Source organism: Oncorhynchus kisutch, linkage group LG1, assembly GCF_002021735.2.
Source record: "Oncorhynchus kisutch isolate 150728-3 linkage group LG1, Okis_V2, whole genome shotgun sequence".
Lineage (NCBI taxonomy): Eukaryota > Metazoa > Chordata > Actinopteri > Salmoniformes > Salmonidae > Oncorhynchus > Oncorhynchus kisutch.
In genome coordinates this window covers 64,507,314-64,526,295 of record NC_034174.2, presented here as the reverse complement: position 1 = coordinate 64,526,295, position 18,982 = coordinate 64,507,314, and the positions used below count along the sequence as shown (strand labels likewise).

General features: G+C 45.5%; 1 protein-coding gene across 1 annotated transcript; it reads left to right on the top strand.

The window, feature by feature from the left end:
- Window positions 1-12,269: 12,269 nt before the first annotated feature.
- On the top strand, window positions 12,270-16,942 carry LOC109875949 (E3 ubiquitin-protein ligase TRIM39-like). The gene is made up of 2 exons (XM_020468404.2): window positions 12,270-12,450; window positions 15,069-16,942. Exon 2 carries the CDS (start codon window positions 15,071-15,073, stop codon window positions 16,751-16,753), a length of 1,683 nt encoding a protein of 560 aa, XP_020323993.1. The 5' UTR covers window positions 12,270-12,450; window positions 15,069-15,070; the 3' UTR covers window positions 16,754-16,942.
- The last annotated feature ends 2,040 nt before the right edge of the window (window positions 16,943-18,982 follow it).

The window sequence follows — 18,982 nt, the reverse complement described above, 5'->3', positions numbered from 1 at the left end:
TCCTGGCTGATGTTTTGGTCACTTTTGAATGCTGGTGGTGCTTTCACTCTAGTGGTAGCATGAGACGGAGTCTACAACCCACACAAGTGGCTCAGGTAGTGCAGCTCATCCAGGATGGCACATCAATGCGAGATGTGGCAAGAAGGTTTGCTGTGTCTGTCAGCGTAGTGCCCAGAGCATGGAGGCGCTACCAGGAGACAGGACAGTACATCAGGAGACGTGGAGGAGGCCGTAGGAGGGCAACAACCCAGCAGCAGGACCGCTACCTCCGCCTTTGTGCAAGGAGGAGCAGGAGGAGCACTGCCAGAGCCCAGCAGGCCACAAATGTGCATGTGTCTGCTCAAACGGTCAGAAACAGACTCCATGAGGGTGGTATGAGGGCCCGACGTCCACAGGTGGGGGTTGTGCTTACAGCCCAACACCGTGCAGGACGTTTGGCATTTGCCAGAGAACACCAAGATTGGCAAATTCGCCACTGGCGCCCTGTACTCTTCACAGATGAAAGCAGGTTCACACTGAGCACATGTGACAGTCTGGAGACGCCGTGGAGAACGTTCTGCTGCCTGCAACATCCTCCAGCATGACTGGTTTGGCGGTGGGTCAGTCATGGTGTGGGGTGGCATTTCTTTGGGGGGCCGCACAGCCCTCCATGTGCTCGCCAGAGGTAGCCTGACTGCCATTAGGTACCGAGATGAGATCCTCAGACCCCTTGTGAGACCATATGCTGGTGTGGTTGGCCCTGTGTTCCTCCTAATTCAAGACAATGCTAGACCTCATGTTGGAGTGTTTCAGCAGTTCCTGCAAGAGGAAGGCATTGATGCTATGGACTGGCCGCCCGTTCCCCAGACCTGAATCCAATTGAGCACATCTGGGACATCATGTCTCGCTCCATCCACCAATGCCACGTTGCACCACAGACTGTCCAGGAGTTGGCGGATGCTTTAGTCCAGGTCTGGGAGGAGATCCCTCAGGAGACCATCTGCTACCTCATCAGGAGCATGTCCAGGTGTTGTAGGGAGGTCATAGAGGCACGTGGAGGCCACACACACTACTGAGCCTCAAAAATGACATCAAAGTTGGATCAGCCTGTAGTGTGGTTTTCCACTTTAATTTTGAGTGTGACTCCAAATCCAGACCTCCATGGGTTGATAAATTTGATTTCCATTGATCATTTTTGTGTGATTTTGTTGTCAGCACATTCAACTATGTAAAGAAAAAAGTATTTAATAAGAATATTTCATTCATTCAGATCTAGAATGTGTTATTTTAGTGTTCCCTTTATTTTTTTTAGCAGTGTATTATTGATGGCTGTGCACAGACTGGATTCAAACAGACATCATAGATAGTGGATGTTGATAATACTAGAACTAAGGGTTAAGTAGCTATCGCTTCAGCTTGTTTATTCATTATCTGTACCACAGTACCGGGCATTGTACTGAAAGTTAAAACGCAGGCACACATTCAGGAAAATGAAGGACTGCTTAATCCTGCATTAGTTGAAGCCTTACATGGATAGATACATTGGGTATTTTTCAAGTGGCACCCTATTCCCTGTGTAGTGCACTACTTTTGACCAGGGCCCATAGGGAATAGGATGCCATTTAGGACCATCAATGTCCTGAAAGGACTCAAAGCAACAAGCCCCAGTTGATTTGAACGAATAAGGACATGCAGTGCCATTGGGAACATTCAGCTTGCAGGTTGGACGACAGCTAAGGACAGCTAAAGGAGAACTGAGGGGGTTTCTGGTTATTGGGTCACAATGACCGTCTTCAAAAACGTTTGAGGCACAATCAATCAATCAGCACCCCACTCCTCTTTCCCAAAATAGTTTGAAGGAATCAGATTGAATTAGAGAAAGGCCTCGGATAGGAGGGCATACTCAAAAGAGAACTCAGCAGTGCTCGCTATTGAGTTTTATTGACAGTTGATGTTCAGCTCAGCAGTCCAATTTGACTGATGCTTTGGAACACGCATAGTGATGGTGGGTGGATAGGGGTGTGCGAGTACATGTGTACATGTGTACATGTAACAGGGTGCATTCCGTTCTGCCCGAGCAGAAATCAAACCAGCAACCTTCTGCACAACAACACACTACTCAAAGCCAATTGCTTAGCCAAGAGAGCAAGATACCTGTTCATCACTTTTTGAGCGACAGTTGGCTTTAGAGCACAGAGGAGGTGGCTTTAGATCACGTGAACACATGCACTACCAGCTCATACCTACCTACCACACCACTCATGACTTGTTCTTTCTACGTGAGAGTCATGAACATAATTAATGTTGTATGTTTACTAACCCTAAAACCAGAGGTCCACAGTGGTCAACCACAGGAGGTTGGTGGCACCTTATTTGGAGAGGATGGAATCATGGTAATGGCTGGAGCTGAATTTGTGAAATGGTATCAAATACATCAAACAAAAATGAAACAAATAAAAACACATGGTTTCAGCCACCTGACTGGCGCAGTGATCTAAGGCATTGCATCGCAGTGCTGGCTGTGCCACTAGAATTTCTGGGTTCAAGTCCAGGATTTGTCGCGACCGGGAGACCAATGGGGCAGTGGACAATTGGCCCAGCGTCGTCTGGGTTAGGGGAGGGTTTGGCCCGGGCAGGGATGTCCCTGTCTCATCGTGTTCTAGCGACTCCTGTGGCAGGCTGGGTGCTGACACGGTCCCAGGTGCATGGCGTTTCCTCCGACACATTGGTGCTGCTGGCTTCTGGGTTAAGTGGGCATTGTGTCAAGAAGCAGTGCAGCTTGGTTGAGTTGTGTTTCAGAGGACACACGGCTCTCGACCTTCGCCTCCCCCGAGTCCGTACGGGTGTTGCAGCGATGAGACAAGACTGTAACTACCAATTGGATACCACAAAATTAGGGAGAAAAAGGGGTAAAAGTATGATGCCATTCCATTCGCTCTGTTCCTAGCAATTTTATGAGCCGTCCTCTCCTTAACAGCCTCCACTGTGGTCAACCCACACATGCTGATGGCCTTTCACCCTGGAGGAGGGATGGGGTGGGGTGGATGATTGGTATGGACCTGCTTCAATACTCTATACACTCAATCTCTCTTGCATGCCATTGAGGACAGGTGGTAGAAGGGGAACAGGTGCAGCTACTGTAGATGGGCACGGTAGAGTGGTGGCAGAGGCTTTTGTCTGGCTCTTGGGCCGATGACAGATGTGCAGTGTTTTGGCACAAGAGAAGGGCAGGACAGACGCACTATGAACCTCACCTCAGACTCACCCCTGATTTAAACACAGGTTAGTCCCGCAGGGATTACAAACATGCAGTACTATTACAACTGCTAAAAACTGTAGACATCATTAAGACGCCATGAGGCAGCGATAACATGATGGAAGGTGATGAACTGCACAATGGGCCTCAGGTACTGTATCTCGGCATTGTAACCTCCTCTTATTGAAGGTTAGTCCCATGAAGCTCAGCTGGTAGAGGGTTGTGGGTTTGATTCCCATGGGGGAACCGGTATGAAGAATGGATGAAAATGTATCCGCCCACTACTGTAAATCGGTCTGGATAAGAGTGTCTGCTAAATGACTCAAATGTAAATGAGCCGTCAACTGGCTGGAGGTAGAAATTGCCCCTAACCACATGTCTAAAAAGCCCTCTAATAGAGATCACTGCTCTCACTGCAGCACAAAAACCAGGCAATTACATGCAATTCTCGTAATAACATGGTGTGATGGCACAGCATGAGCAGCAAATATACAGAACAAATAAATGATACTCATTTGCAAGCCCATGCTGCTTTCAAAGGTCAAGTAAGGCAGGAGGACATATGAAAGTGAAGCACAAGGGTTATTCCCTAGTCCATTTTCAGAGTGGTGCCCCGGTCAGCTTTGTTCTGCACATAGAAACAGTGCTGTTTACCCTGCCTCTGCTCTCTGTTCAATCATAATTTGAGCTAATGAAGGGGTTGTGCTCCAGGTTAACACAAGCGCTCTCTCTCTCTGGCCAGATGGGTTCGTGTTTCACTCTGCCAATCCACTTGCCCGTTTAAGGAGCTGGCTTGAGTCTCCTGGCATCGCCATGGAGACTGGCGAGAGAGGTGAGATGAAAGGATAAAGGAGGGAGAGTGCGGTCAGTAGTGCCAAATGTTGTGTCAAAGCCTGTATCAAAACACACATTGACTTGGACACTATGAGCACAACCAGACAACCAAATGTTATTTGTCACATGCGCCGAATACAACAGGTGTAGGTAGACCTTACAGTGAAATGCTTGCTGACAATCCCCTAAACCAACAATGCAGTTTTAAGAAAAAAAGTGATAAGTATTTACTCAAATTAACTGAAGTAAAAAATAAATAATATAAAAGAATGAGAAAAATAGAAACTGAAGAGCAGCTGTACAATAACAATAGTGAGGCTGTATACAGGGGGTACCAGTACAGAGTCAATGTGCAGGGGCACCGGTTAGTCAAGGTCATTGAGGTAATATGTACATGTAGGTAGAGGTAAAGTGACTATGCATGGATAATAAACAGAGAGTAGCAGCAGTGTAAAAATGGGGTGTGTGGTGGGGACAATGCAAATAGTCCGGGTAGCCATTTGATTAGCTGTTCAGGAGTCTTATGGCTTGGGGGTAGAAGCTGTTAAGAAGCCTTTTGGGCCTAGACTTGGCGCTCCGGCACCGCTTGCCGTGTGGTAGCAGAGAGAACAGTTTATGACTAGGGTGGCTAGGGAGTCTTTGGCAATTTCTTGTGCCTTCCAGATTTCCAGGTCAAAAATAGGGTTGTTCTTGCACTACAATTATGTTTGAGTGTCTGTGCAATGTTTTAGTTTTACCCAAAGACAATTGTCTAATTGGCTGTGTTTTTACACAAAACATGATTCAAGGGCCTCCCGAGTAGCGCAGCAGGCTAAAGCACTGCATCGCCGTGCTTGAGGCGTCACTACAGACTCGGGTTCGATCCCGGGCTGTGTCTTAGCCGGCTGCGACTCGGGAAACCCATGGGGCGGCGCACAATTGGCCCAGCGTCGTCTGGGTTAGGGGAGGGTTTGGCCGGCCGGGAGGTCCTTGTCCCATCACGCACTAGTGACTCCTGTGGCTGGCCTGGCACAGGTATGCTGACACGGTCGCCAGTTGTACGTACAGTGTTTCCTCCGACACATTGGTGCGGCTGGTTTCCGGGTTAAGTGAGCAGTGTGGCTTGGCAGGGTTGCGTTTCAGAGGAAGCATGACTCTCGACCTTCGCCTCTCCCTAGTCCATATGGGAGTTGCAGCGATGGGACAAGACTGTAACTACCAATTGGATATCACAAAAAAACATACTATAGCAAACAGTGGGGAATAACAATCCTGCATTCGCAAGTCTGACACACAACCTCAATCCCATGAATCAATTTCTTGGATGTATGCCATGGTGTGCTTTCCAATGACTATGTAGCTACAATATAGCTGGAATCGGCTATTTCTGAATCCACGATTAAAAGATCCTCTGGTCAAGGACAGACAGAGAGCTATTCAAAGTCAACCGACATTCAGTTTGAAACTCTTCAACAGTATCTAAAAGCCACTTGTATAACTCAATCATTCCACAAAGCTGCCATTCTAGCCCACATTTTCCTTTGAGTCTTCAGCAGAGAGTTTAAATGGGATTTCTCTTTGAAGGTGTCTCCTATTTGTCTCAATTCATCCCTGACCTATCGGGTATGGGTTATTTGTTATAATAAACTGGATGGTTCGAGCCCTGAATGCTGATTGGCGGACAGCCGTGGTATTCCATGGGTATGACAAAACATGTATTTTTACTGCTCTAATTACATTGGTAACCACTTTATAATAGCAATAAGGCACCTCGCGAGATCGCGTGGCTGTGTGCTCGGTTTTATACACCCATCGGCAACGGGTGTGGCTGAAATAGCCGAATCCACTCATTTGAAGGGGTTTCCACATACTTTTGTACATATAGTGCAAATCTTGGCTATGCGGCTGAGAATCAGTCGGATTGTTTATAACTTATCAAATCAACTGTCGTCGCCCAGTGACACCTGCTTTTGTCATAGAGACACGCTTTATATTCTGGTGCAGAGGTTTGGCGTGTGTGTGCCCGCGCATGCTCGCGTTCTTGTGCTTACGTGAAGTAGGTGACATTCTGTGTTTGTGTTGTATTGGAAAGGGTCTGTCCTTGCAGGGCAGGACAATGCTAGAAAGCCACCGTCTGTCTGTATTGGCAGCAGCTGTAAGGACCAAACGGACCATCTTCGCTACTGTAATCATGTGGAGTAGTACAATAGATTGAATTACTATCGAAGGAGGATGGGGGGGAAATTGCAGACAAACACACACACACACACACAAATACTGTCTTATGAAACAGTCTCTCTGTAATTGGACAAATGGATCTCACGCTCATCTCTGTCATTACCGCATGAGAGATGTGGCGGTGTTATGGTAATTCACCACTCACCAGTCTAATTATAGAGAGGCTTGTTATACTCAGCTGTGGACTTTGACAGTGGTGTGTACAGTGGTGGATAAAGTACCCAATTGACATACTTGAGTAAATGTAAAGATACCTTAATAGAAAAGTACTCAAGTAAACGTGATAGCCACCCAGTAAAATACTGCTTGAGTAAAACTCTAAAAGTATTTCGTTTTGAATATACTTAAGTATCAAATGTAAATGTAATTGCTAAAGATAATAAAGTATTGAAAGTAAAAGTATAAATAATGTCAAATTCCCTATTTTAAGCAAACCAGATGGCACCATTTAAAAATATATATATTTACAGATAACCAAGGGCAAACGCCAACACTCAGACATCATTTACAAAAGAAGCATTTGTGTTTAGTGAGTCCGACAGATGACCAGGGATGTTCTCTTGATAAGTGCATGAATTGGACCATTTTCTTGTCCTGCTAGCCATTCAAAATGTAACGTGTACTTTTGAGTGTCAAGGAAAATGTATGATGTAAAAAGGAAATTATTTTCTTTAGGAATGTAGTGAAGTAAAAGTAAAAGTGGTCCAAAAATAGAAATAGCAAAGTGAAGGACAGATACGAACAAAAACTACTTAAGCAGTACTACACCATTTGGTGTGTGTGTGTGTGTGTGTGTGTGTGTGTGTGTGTGTGTGTGTAAGATCCTGCTCCTTGGATCAGAGCCTGTTGAATTTGGATTGGAGGGCCCTCTCCACAGAGGGAAACAGAAAGTAAGGCACTACGAGGAAGGTAGGGCACGAAGGCCCACTACAGAGGGAAAGACAGAAAGTAAGGCACTACGAGGAAGGTAGGGCACGAAGGCCCACTACAGAGGGAAAGACAGAAAGGAAGGCACTACGAGGAAGGTAGGGCACGAGGGCCCACTACAGAGGGAAAGACAGAAAGGAAGGCACTACGAGGAAGGTAGGGCACGAAGGCCCACTACAGAGGGAAAGACAGAAAGTAAGGCACTACGAGGAAGGTAGGGCACGAGGGCCCACTACAGAGGGAAAGACAGAAAGTAAGGCACTACGAGGAAGGTAGGGCACGAGGGCCCACTACAGAGGGAAAGACAGAAAGTAAGGCACTACGAGGAAGGTAGGGCACGAGGGCCCACTACAGAGGGAAAGACAGAAAGTAAGGCACGAGGGCCCACTACAGAGGGAAAGACAGAAAGTAAGGCACTACGAGGAAGGTAGGGCACGAAGGCCCACTACAGAGGGAAAGACAGAAAGTAAGGCACTACGAGGAAGGTAGGGCACGAGGGCCCACTACAGAGGGAAAGACAGAAAGTAAGGCACTACGAGGAAGGTAGGGCACGAGGGCCCACTACAGAGGGAAAGACAGAAAGTAAGGCACTACGAGGAAGGTAGGGCACGAGGGCCCACTACAGAGGGAAAGACAGAAAGTAAGGCACTACGAGGAAGGTAGGGCACGAAGGCCCACTACAGAGGGAAAGACAGAAAGTAAGGCACTACGAGGAAGGTAGGGCACGAAGGCCCACTACAGAGGGAAAGACAGAAAGTAAGGCACTACGAGGAAGGTAGGGCACGAAGGCCCACTACAGAGGGAAAGACAGAAAGTAAGGCACTACGAGGAAGGTAACTGATTAATTAGCGGCTGTTGTAAAATCGATATTCTGAAATTGTTTGAATTAATTTGGGAAATAGAAACTCAATAAAAACGTATTTTCCCATGGTGCCCCAGGTTAATGAGTTAATAATTGCTTGATTCAGTTAATCACTCAATTAGAAACTTTTAATCCTTCGATGAGCAACAGTCGTCACATTAACTAATACGACGTCACAACAATGCATTGCAGCAAGCTTCCAAGCATCCGTCAAAGACTTGCACTTGATGACAACAACAAGGGACTTGTTGGTGGTTTTAGATTAGATATTAATTACAGCTATAAGCAGCAGGGAGTGCTCCATTGTGTTCTAAAGTAGTGCACTACTTTTGACCAGGACCCTATGTTTAAAGTGAATACTGTGCCATTTGGGACGTAACCCGGGACTCAAACCCATACATGAAGTTAGCCCTGTGTCACAGCAGGCAGCTGAGGTATCACTTCCCCTGACTCCTTCTGATGTCTCTACACCACCATGTTCACACCCAGATCACGTTCCCCTGAACCAATTGAAATGCAATCCATTCACAGGTTTTAGCCGGCTCCTCTGTCTCTTTACAAATTTGATCTACAAATGCCACAGACACCTCTACTTTCTACCAAAGGATGCCTTCTGAGCGCAAAGTTAGAAAAGTTAATTCCCGGGCCAGCTCACAAGTGGATGTACAGCTATTACTGTAGTCTCTCAGATTGATTTCCGTCTGTGTATTATGTCCTGTGTATTGGCACATGGGGCCTGATTGCTTCTATTTTCCTGGGGGACAAATGGAGGGACATGAGGGATAGGACCTTCATTGTCACAGGGATCCACTGTGGCTTTTTGCCAATCACTGAAATGCCATACTGAAGCTCTTCATCACGTTGTGACAGGTGGAGGGACAGGTGTGATTGGAGAATGAGATAACAGTGTGTTTGATCTGGTACCCAGCAAGGTGCCTGTTAACGCTCTTCCCCTGCTGTGAGGACACAGGCGCTGGTCGGCCAACCCTGTGGGGAGTGCAGAAAATCGTTCTGGATGTTTAATCTCTTTGTAAGCTTGGTATAAGGCGTGCTGTTGGTGAATCTCGTTGTCAAAGACGATATGTTTCATGAGAGAATATGTGGTGTGACTTGAGTCTTACATCCAATCAATGGTCAGTATTCTGCCATCTACCTCACCTCTTTAGGGTTAGATCATTGGTTGCCAATTGCGTCATTTAGAATCTATTTACCTATGTTTTACCTATGCATTTACATAATTTACCTATTTACTTTCATCTAATTTGTGAAGCCAATGCACGTATTTACAGTGCAATTCCATACAGCTGCATTGTAAACTATAGGAACATTTAAAATGGGTCAAGAAGGGATCAAATTGTACTTCATCCAAATCTTTCAGATTTTTATTCCTTCCTGACAAGTTATTCAATGGCACAAAGTCTGCCTCATGTGAAAGCCAATTGAGTGTTGAATACTGAGTGTGGGGGAACATTTAGTCAGCAGCAGGCTTTCATTAGCATGCATTGCTCTGGGACTTGGATGACTAGTCAAGCTGCTTTCTGGGTAAGAGAACACATCTGCTACACCTGGCATCCTCTTACCAAGTCTTCTGTCAGTGTGCCACCTACACACACACACACACACACGCGCACGCACGTGGACACACACACACGCAAACTTGGCACACCTCTACATTCAAGGTGCACAAACTGTGGTTGGACTCATCTATTCAGACAAGACCATGGCAAAGAAGCCCTTTATGTGAGTGAAACCATTTGCACGTGGCCCGTTGAGAGTAATGATGACGAGACAAGGCTCCTGCCTGTGTCTTTTGGTTCAACTCCAGGACTTTCAGTGGGATTGGATAAGGCTCTGGGCTATTGGAGAAGAACAATGGAAGGGGAACGAAGGCAATAGAATAGTGCAGTGTTCAGAGAAACGCAACTGTAGACGTCTTAACAGTCATCGGACAAGTCACAAATCCAACTTCGACGGTGACCTGCTAACCTAACAGTGGTTCAGCTCGTGGTTCAGTGGACCAGACTAAGTCCAGACTAAGACCACCACTGTACGACCAGAGCGAAAGAGACAGAGCAGCATAGATTAGCATACACACACACACACTACCCATATTTTATAGATGCTGCGCGAGCCTGAGTCACAAGAACTGACGTTAGTTCCCGAAGCGGCAGAGGGTTGTGTGTGTGAGCAACATGTGACCATGCCAATGTAATTCCTTAGCACGTGGGTGTCTGGAGGCCACAGTTTCCCAGGCCTGTGCCCAGCCTCTCCCGACCTACCTGTCAGATAATATACATATACAGGACTGTGTGGGACGGCTAATTCGAAAGGATAGCTCCCTTCAACTCAAAGCAGGGTAATATCTAAATCTGCATTTTTATTTGGGAACACACAATTTCACAATGACTTGTTTTCTAGAATATATGAGCCAGATACTGATTCATCTAGACAGGAGGTTTTGATTGAAAGGTAGGGTGAGATGGTTCAACATACCCACTGGGAACAGAAGTCAATTCAACATCTATTCCATGTTGGTTTCACGGCATTTGAAATGACGTAGGAACAACGTTGATTCAACCATTGTGGCGGTATTGAGAGTGGTTTCCCGGTTCTCTGCCCTTGTACATCACGTTCTTATTGTTGTGGCTTTTTCTGGACGGAGGTTTGGGAGTCAGGAATCAGGGATGCAGAGAACACATTGCAGCAGTTATTTATGTATTTATTTGATTTGATAGGATTAGTCTTGCTTTACAGAGAATTACAGAACTGGGGCCAGCACACACACACACACACACACACACACACCTTTTTCAAAATATATATACGAAACTCCCTTGATGAATTTTTATGTGCATGCCAATTGTGATCACTTTCCCCCATAAGTACGACAATCTGACTGGTATGATTAATACATTACAGTGTGAAGGACAACATATAATCCTGACATCTGTTCACTGAGAAAAACACATATTAATACACTACAATGCCAATGGACTGCAAGAGTAACTCTATTCAAATGTCTCCTTTGACCGACTATTATATTACTTCAATTCATTATCAGTAAACGGCCATCTATTGTATGGAAATCCACTATAACGCGGTGGTTCTGACTGCATAAAGGACTTCTGACAGCCTCGCCAAAATGCCTCAAGCGTTTGTGGGTGAAGCACCTGTCAGTTTAAAGGCAAACTGACAAAGCCGTGCTGAAATCAGACATACAGTCTGGTCATGGTAGAGTATAGAGGGGAAGGAGACTGGAGGTTTTATTATCTGAGGTGATGTCAAACTGTGCATGAGCAGCAAACAAAGGCGAATTTCTGAGTCTTCTGAGACCGGCCGGAGGATTGTATTCTTCCTTACAACCAGGTTAGGAGGACAGTGTTCAAGCATACCCACAATGGGGGGAGGCCTACTGCAGAAAAAAAACATTGTTCTTGCACCTTTCATGAGGTAATCATAGCAGGTTTAGTCAGACAATTCTGACTGACAATTGTAGCTATGTGCGACCTGTACAGCCTTGCAAGACTCAACTGACTGTAAACACATTTTTGCATAACAACAGCTACAAATGCAAAAGAGGAAGTATTTTCCAGTAAACTGCAGAGGAAAAAAAATCAAAAACAGGATACTTCCTCCTTCCTCAGCGTTTCCCATCACTCAGCACTCAACTGGCTTCCACGTTATTAATCAGGATATTCATTCCTTCAGTGTAAAAGGGAGGCGGGACGTGCAGACAGACAGACCGACACAGACATGACAGTCTGGATGGGTTACATGTTTAGGTCTGGAGAGATGCCAATGTCTCGTTAATCCAGAAGCCTTTTGATGACACGCCCTGCCATAACAATGATCCTCCCCCACCTCATCTCCTCAAACAGCCTTGACACATCGATTACGTGTCCAAATTATGTGTCTTTGTATACTATGTCATTCTTTCCTGTTGTTTCTACCCATAAACCTCTTTAATTATATGAAACTGGGAAGTAGTTGTTTCACTATAAAACATTTTTTTTACCATATTACAGTTTTGGTGTAAAAGGGTAAGCCTTCCCTCATCTTTTAAAAGCATGTTTTCATACCCGAAAGGTGAAGCCATATCGTGAATGGTGCAAAAGGGTTTTAAAGAACAGTTATGTCGATATGATATAAGTGCATGAGCTGTGAATGGTGAACTTCCCCAGCAGGAAATAGAGACAGGTATTCTGTCACTCAACTGGCGGGAAGGAGCATCAGAGAGTTGATAGAAGTGGAATGTAACACATCTTGTCTCATTTTGTCTCATCTTCAGAGGTTTCCTATACACAGCTGCACTACTAGGACCAGAGTGGTGGAGAGAGCAGTATCCACACAGACACATTCATACACACAAACAAAGGTGAGTAAAGAGTTCATCACAGCCCTTTCTGTGTCCTCACCTGTTTTTACTTAGTCTTTAGGCAACAAAAAAAACTCATTTGTATACAAAATATATTTGCATGTATATTTGTATATGTATATATTCTTATCCCATTCATTTACTTAGATTTGTGTGTATTGGGTAGTTGTTGTGGAATTACAAGTTAGATATTGCTGCACTGTTAGAACTAGAAGCGCAAGCATTTCGTTACACTCGCAATAACATCTGCTGTGTACGTTACCAATACAATTTGATTTGAACTACTCTAATTCTAAATGAATGTACAGTTAGTACTACTCTGCCTTCAGAAAGTATTCACACCCCTTGATTTTCTATCCAACTGTTGTGTTACAGACAGCATTGGAAATGGATGTCAAAGTGAAATAATGTTTGTAGAACGTTTTACAAATTAATTCAAAATGAAAAGCTGAAATGTCTTGAGTCAATAACTATTCAACCCCTTTGTTGTGGCAAGCTTAAATAAGTTCAGAAGTAACAATGTGCTTTACAAGTCCTATAATAAGTTACATGGACTGACTTTGTGTGCAACAATAGCGTTTAACATCATTTTTGAACAACCACCTCATCTCTGTACCCCACACATACAATTATCTGTAAGGTCCCTCGGTCATGCAGTGAATTTCTGTAACGTATAAGCAGGGAGTCAGGAAGCAGGTGCAGAAGGTTAATAATAATAAACATGAAGAAAATACAAAACAGGAGCAGCGTACTGAACGTCACTAAACCAATACTGCTTGATGACTGAGTATGAAGGGAGATTAATCAGGGTGGTGATGAAGTCCAGGTGTGCTTAACGATGGGGAACAGGTGTGCGCAAAGATGGTTGCCAGGTGCGCGCAATGTGGGTTGCCAGGGCCGGTGGTTAGTACACCGGAGACGTTGAGCGTCAGAGGGAGGGACAGTACCCCCCCCCCCCCCCCCCCCAACGGAAACGATGTCGTCCGGAGAGAGCAGACGATCCGTTACAAAGTTTATGGACAAGATGTGACCGCTGATGAGTACATACCGAACATGAGTTGACATAGAGGGCCACGTCCTGGGCCCCCAGTATTTATTGGAGAGGGATTGGATGGTGTGGGAGATACCTGGGTGTCCAGCGGCGAGGGATTTGTGTGCCCTTTAGGGCAGGTGGCAGGAGTGGGTTCCCTCTCCAGAGCCCCTCTCCAGAGCTGACATGGAACCATAGGGTACAGGAAAGCAGGTCCTCTGGCATCCTGGTCCCCAAGAGGTGATTCTCATCTTTGACCAGGAGATAACAGGGTTAGGAAGTTGGACCAGTGGTTAGTAGACCGGAAACGTTGAGTGCTGGAGAGAGGGAGCAGGAGTAGGAGTGACAATTTCAAACCTAGATTCAACCACAAAGACCAGGGAGGTTTTCCAAAGCCTTGTAAAGAAGGGAACCTATTGGTACATAGGTGAAAATAAAAAAGGCAGACATTGTATATCCCTTTGAGCATGGTGAAGTTATTAATTACACTTTGGATGGTGTGTCAATAAACCCAGTCACTATGAAGATACAGGCATTCTTCCTAACTAACTCAGTTGCTGGAGAGGAAGGACACGGCTCAGGGATTTCACCATGAGGCCAGTAGTGACTTTAAAACAGTTACAGATTTTAATAACTGTGATAGAAGAAAAATTAGGATGGATCAACAACATTGTAGTTACTCCACAATATTATAAAACATGCATCCTGTTTGAAATAAGTCCCTAAAGAAAAACCACAAAAGAAATTGGCATATAAATGCACTTTATGTCCTTAATACAAAGTGTTATGTTTGGAGCAAATCCAACACAACACATCACTGACTACCGCTCTTCATATTTTCAAGCATGGTGGTTGCTGCATCATGTTATGGGTATGCGTGTCATCGGCAAGGACTAGGGAGTGTTTTAGGATAGAAATAAATGGAATAGAGCTAAGCACAAGCAAAATCCTAGCGGAAAAGCTGGTTCAATATGCTTTCCAACAGACACTGGTAGACAAATGCACCTTTCAGCAGGACAATAACCTAAGACACAATGCCAAATATACACCAGAGTTGCTTTCCAAGATGACATTGAATGTTCTTGAGTGGCCTAGTTACAGTTTTGACTTAAATCTGCTTGAAAATCTATGGCAAGACTTTAACAATGGCTATAGAGCAATGATCAACAACCAACTTGACAGAGCTTGAAGAATTATAAAAATAATAATGTTCCAATATTGGACAATCCAGGTGTGCAAAGCTCTGAGAGACCCAGAAAGACTCACAGCTGTAATCGCTGCCAAAGGTGATTCTGACATGTATTGACTCAGGGGTATGAATAGTTATGTACATTAGATAATTCTCTATTTCATTTTCAATAAATGTGCTAACATTTCTAAAAACATGTTTTCACTTTGTCATTACTGAGTATCGTGTGTAGATGGGTGAGAAAATAATTATATTGAATCAATTTTGAAGTCAGGCTGTAACACAACAAAATGTGGGATAAGTCAAGAGGTATGAATACTTTCTGAAGGGCACTGTACGTTTAGTAAGCAAAGCTATCAAAGCTCACTCGTTCCAATAACTGTTCATTATGTGTTCCAGATATGGTATCGCCCAGCAGTCTCCTGTCTGAAGAGCAGTTCCAGTGCGCTATCTGTCTGGATGTGTTTACTGACCCAGTCTCCATCCCATGTGGACACAACTTCTGCAAGGCCTGTATCAAAGGATACTGGGATAGCACAGATCTGTGCCAGTGTCCCCTGTGTAACAAGATATTCCACAGAAGACCTGAACCAGATGTCAACAGAACACTCAAAGGAGTTGCGGAGCATTTCAAGGGATTGAGAGTGAGAGACAGAGAGGATTCCGCTGCAGAGCCCGGAGAAGTGGTCTGTGATGTCTGCACTGGCAGGAAGCGCAAGGCTCGGAAGTCCTGCCTTATTTGTCTGACCTCGTACTGTGACACTCATCTGGAGCATCATCAGATAGCCCCAGCCCTGAAGAGACACCAACTGATCGACCCTGTAAAGAACCTTGAAGACAAGGTATGTAAGAAACACAACAAACTCCTCGAGCTGTTCTGTCGGACTGACCAGACATGTGTGTGTCAGTTCTGCTCAGAGACTGACCACAAGGCTCACAACAGCATACCTCTGGAAGAAGAATGTGACCAAAGGAAGGCTCAGCTTGGGAAGACAGAGGCAAAAGTGAAGCAGATGATTCAGGAGCATCTGCAGAAGGTCAAGGAGATCAAACACTCAGTAGATCTCAGCAAGAGACACACTGAGATGGATATATTTGGCAAAGTGCAGGTTTTCACCGCTCTAGTTCACTCCATTGAGAAATTTCAGGCTGAGCTCATTGGTGTGGTTGAGCAGAAGCAAGAAGCTGTGGACAGGTGGGGTGAAGGTCTTATTAAAGAACTGGAGCAAGAAATCACTGAGCTGAAGAGGATAAGCTCTGAGCTGGGGCAGCTCTCACACCCTGAGGACCATCTCCAACTCCTCCAGAGCTCCCCATCCTGGTGTCTCTCAGTAAAGACCAAGAACTGGTCTGAGATCAGTGTTCAAAGCCACCTGCGCATGGGGTACATGAAAAGAGCTGTATCTCAGCTGGAGGACAAACTGATGAGTAAGGTAAAGAGATTTCATAATGAGATCGAGAATGAGCTGAGGACGTTGTGTGAAGCCAAGACAAAGAAGATTCAGCAGTATGCAATGGATGTGACTCTGGACCCTGATACAGCACATCCGGAACTAATCCTGTCCGTGGATGGGAAACAAGTGAGGTGTGGGGATCAATCACAGAATTTCTTGAGGAACCCAAAGAGGTTTACTTATACATACAGTGTCCTGGGGAAGGAAGGGTTCTCCTCAGGGAAATCTTACTTTGAGGTACAGGTGAAGGGGAAGACTGAATGGGATTTAGGAGTGGCCACTGAGTCGATCAATAGGCAGGGGTGGTTACCACTGAGCCCTGAGGATGGACTCTGGACTTTTGGCCTGGATACAGATAATGACTACGTGCCTAATGACCCCAAAGTACACTACTACCTGAAAAAGAAGCCCCAGAAGGTGGGGGTGTTTGTGGATTATGAGGAGGGTCGGGTCTCCATTTATGATGTGGATGCCACAGCCAGATCTCACATCTGCTCTTTCACTGGCTACAAATTCACTGAGAAACTCTATCCATACTTCCACTGTGGGTATCCTGATGGTAAAAGAAATGTAGCTCCACTGGTCATCTCTCCTGTCAGTCACATGACTGGCCCAGTGCTCGGGGTGTGAGTCGATATAAACAAATAGTTGCTTGTTTTTTTTTTAGGATGAGGATACAGTGACTTAGTAATTCTGGCCTTCATTCCTGTATATTGTGTGTACTCTGATGTAGCTAATCTCAAGGTATAAATGTATCAATGCAACTGTTTCTCTCATTCTTCTTGTGAAAATAAAGAAAAAGTACTGTACTTCCCTAAACTGTGTGTGTTGATCTGTCTCTGTATGTTGGATTGATGGCTGAAGGAAAATGCCAAAGGAGAGTGGGGAACATCTTCCTGGCATTGCTAATTGAACTGATCCGATCTGGTCTGACGGGAACAGCAAGCAGGTGTGCATTCCCCTGCAAGGCGGGTGGCCCACGGGCTCTGGGGGCCCCAAACCCCTTCTCCCCATATAGCATATGAACATGTCATAAGCCATGGCCAAAATGTTTAGAATTACAGGTAATTAGGTGTAAAACTGCAACATTTTCTCTCAGCCTCATGGCAAAATGTGTAGAATAGCAGTGAGTTATCTTTCAAAATGCTTAATTCTCTAAGCCTCATTGTAAAATCAAATAAAATTTTATTTGTCACATGCGCCGAATCCAACAGGTGTAGACCTTACAGTGAAATGCTTACTTACGAGCCCCTAACCGACAGCGTAGTTAAAAAAAATATGGGTAAGAATAAGATATAAAAGTAACAAGTAATTAAAGAGGAGCAGTAAAAAACAACAATATATACAGGGGGGTGCCGGTACAGAGTCAATGTGCGGGGGGCACCGGTTAGTTGTAGGTAGAGTTCATTAAAAGTGACTATGCATAGATGACAACAGAGAGTGGCAGTGATGGTGAGAGGGGAGTGGGTGGCAATGTGAATAGTCTGGGTAGCCATTTGACTAGATGTTCAGGAGTCTTATGGCTTGGGGATAGAAGCTGTTTAGAAGCCTCTTGGACCTAGACTTGGCGCTCCGGTACAGCTTGCCGTGTGGTAGCAGAGAGAACAGTCTATGACTAGGGTGGCTAGTGTCTTTGACAATTTTCAGGGCCTTCCTCTGACACCGCCTGGTACAGAGGTCCTGGATGGCAGGCAGCTTGGCCCCAGTTATGTACTGGGCCATTTGCATTACCCTCTGTAGTGCCTTGTGGTCGGAGGCTGAGCAGTTGCCATACCAGGCAGTGATGCAACCAGTGCATGCTCTCGATGGTGCAGCTGTAGAACCTTTTGAGGATCTGAGGACCCATGCCAAATCTTTTCAGTCGGGGGAATAGGTTTTGTTGTGCCCGCTTCACGACTGTCATGGTGTGCTTGGACTATGTTAGTTTGTTGGTGATGTGGACACCAAGGAACTTGAAGCTCTCAACCTGCTCCACTGCAGCTCTGTCGATGAGAATGGGGGCGTGCTCGGTCCTCTTTTTCCTGTAGTCCACACAATCATCTCCTTAGTCTTGATCACGTTGAGGGAGAGGTTGTTGTCCTGGCACCACCCGGCCAGTCTCTGACCTCCTCTCTATAGGCTGTCTCGTTGTTATTGGTGATCAGGCCTACCACTGCTGTGTCATCAGCAAATTTAATGAAGGCGTTGGAGTCGTGCCTGGCCATGCAGTCATGAGTGAACAGGGAGTACAGGAGGGGGCTTGGCAAGCACCCCTGAGGGGCCCCTGTGTTGAGGATCAGCGTGGCAGAAGTGTTGTTATCTACCCTTACCACCTGAGTGTGGCCTGTCAGGAAGTCCAGGATCCAGTTGCAGACGGAGGTGTTTAGTCCCAGGTTCCTTAGCTTATTGATGAGCTTTGAGGGCACTATGGTGTTGAACGCTAAGCTGTAGTCAATGAATAGCATTCTCACATAGGTGTTCCTTTTGTCCAGGTGGGAAAGGGCAGTATGGAGTGCAAGAGCAACTGCATCATCTGTGGATCTGTTGGGGCGGTATGCAAAATGTAGTGGGTCCAGGGTTTCTAGGATGATGGTGTTGATCTGAGCCATGACCAGCCTTTTAAAGCACTTCATGGCTACAGACGTGAGTGCTACGGGTCGGTAGTCATTTAAGCAGGTTACCTTAGTGTTCTTGGGCACAGGCACTATGGTGGTCTGCTTAAAACATGTTGGTATTACAGACTCAGACAGGGAGAGGTTGAAAATGTCAGTGAAGACACTTGCTAGTTAGTCAGCGCATGCTCGCAGTACATGTCCTGGTAATCCATCTGGCCCTGTGGCCTTGTGAATGTTGACCTGTCTGAAGGTCTTACTCACATTG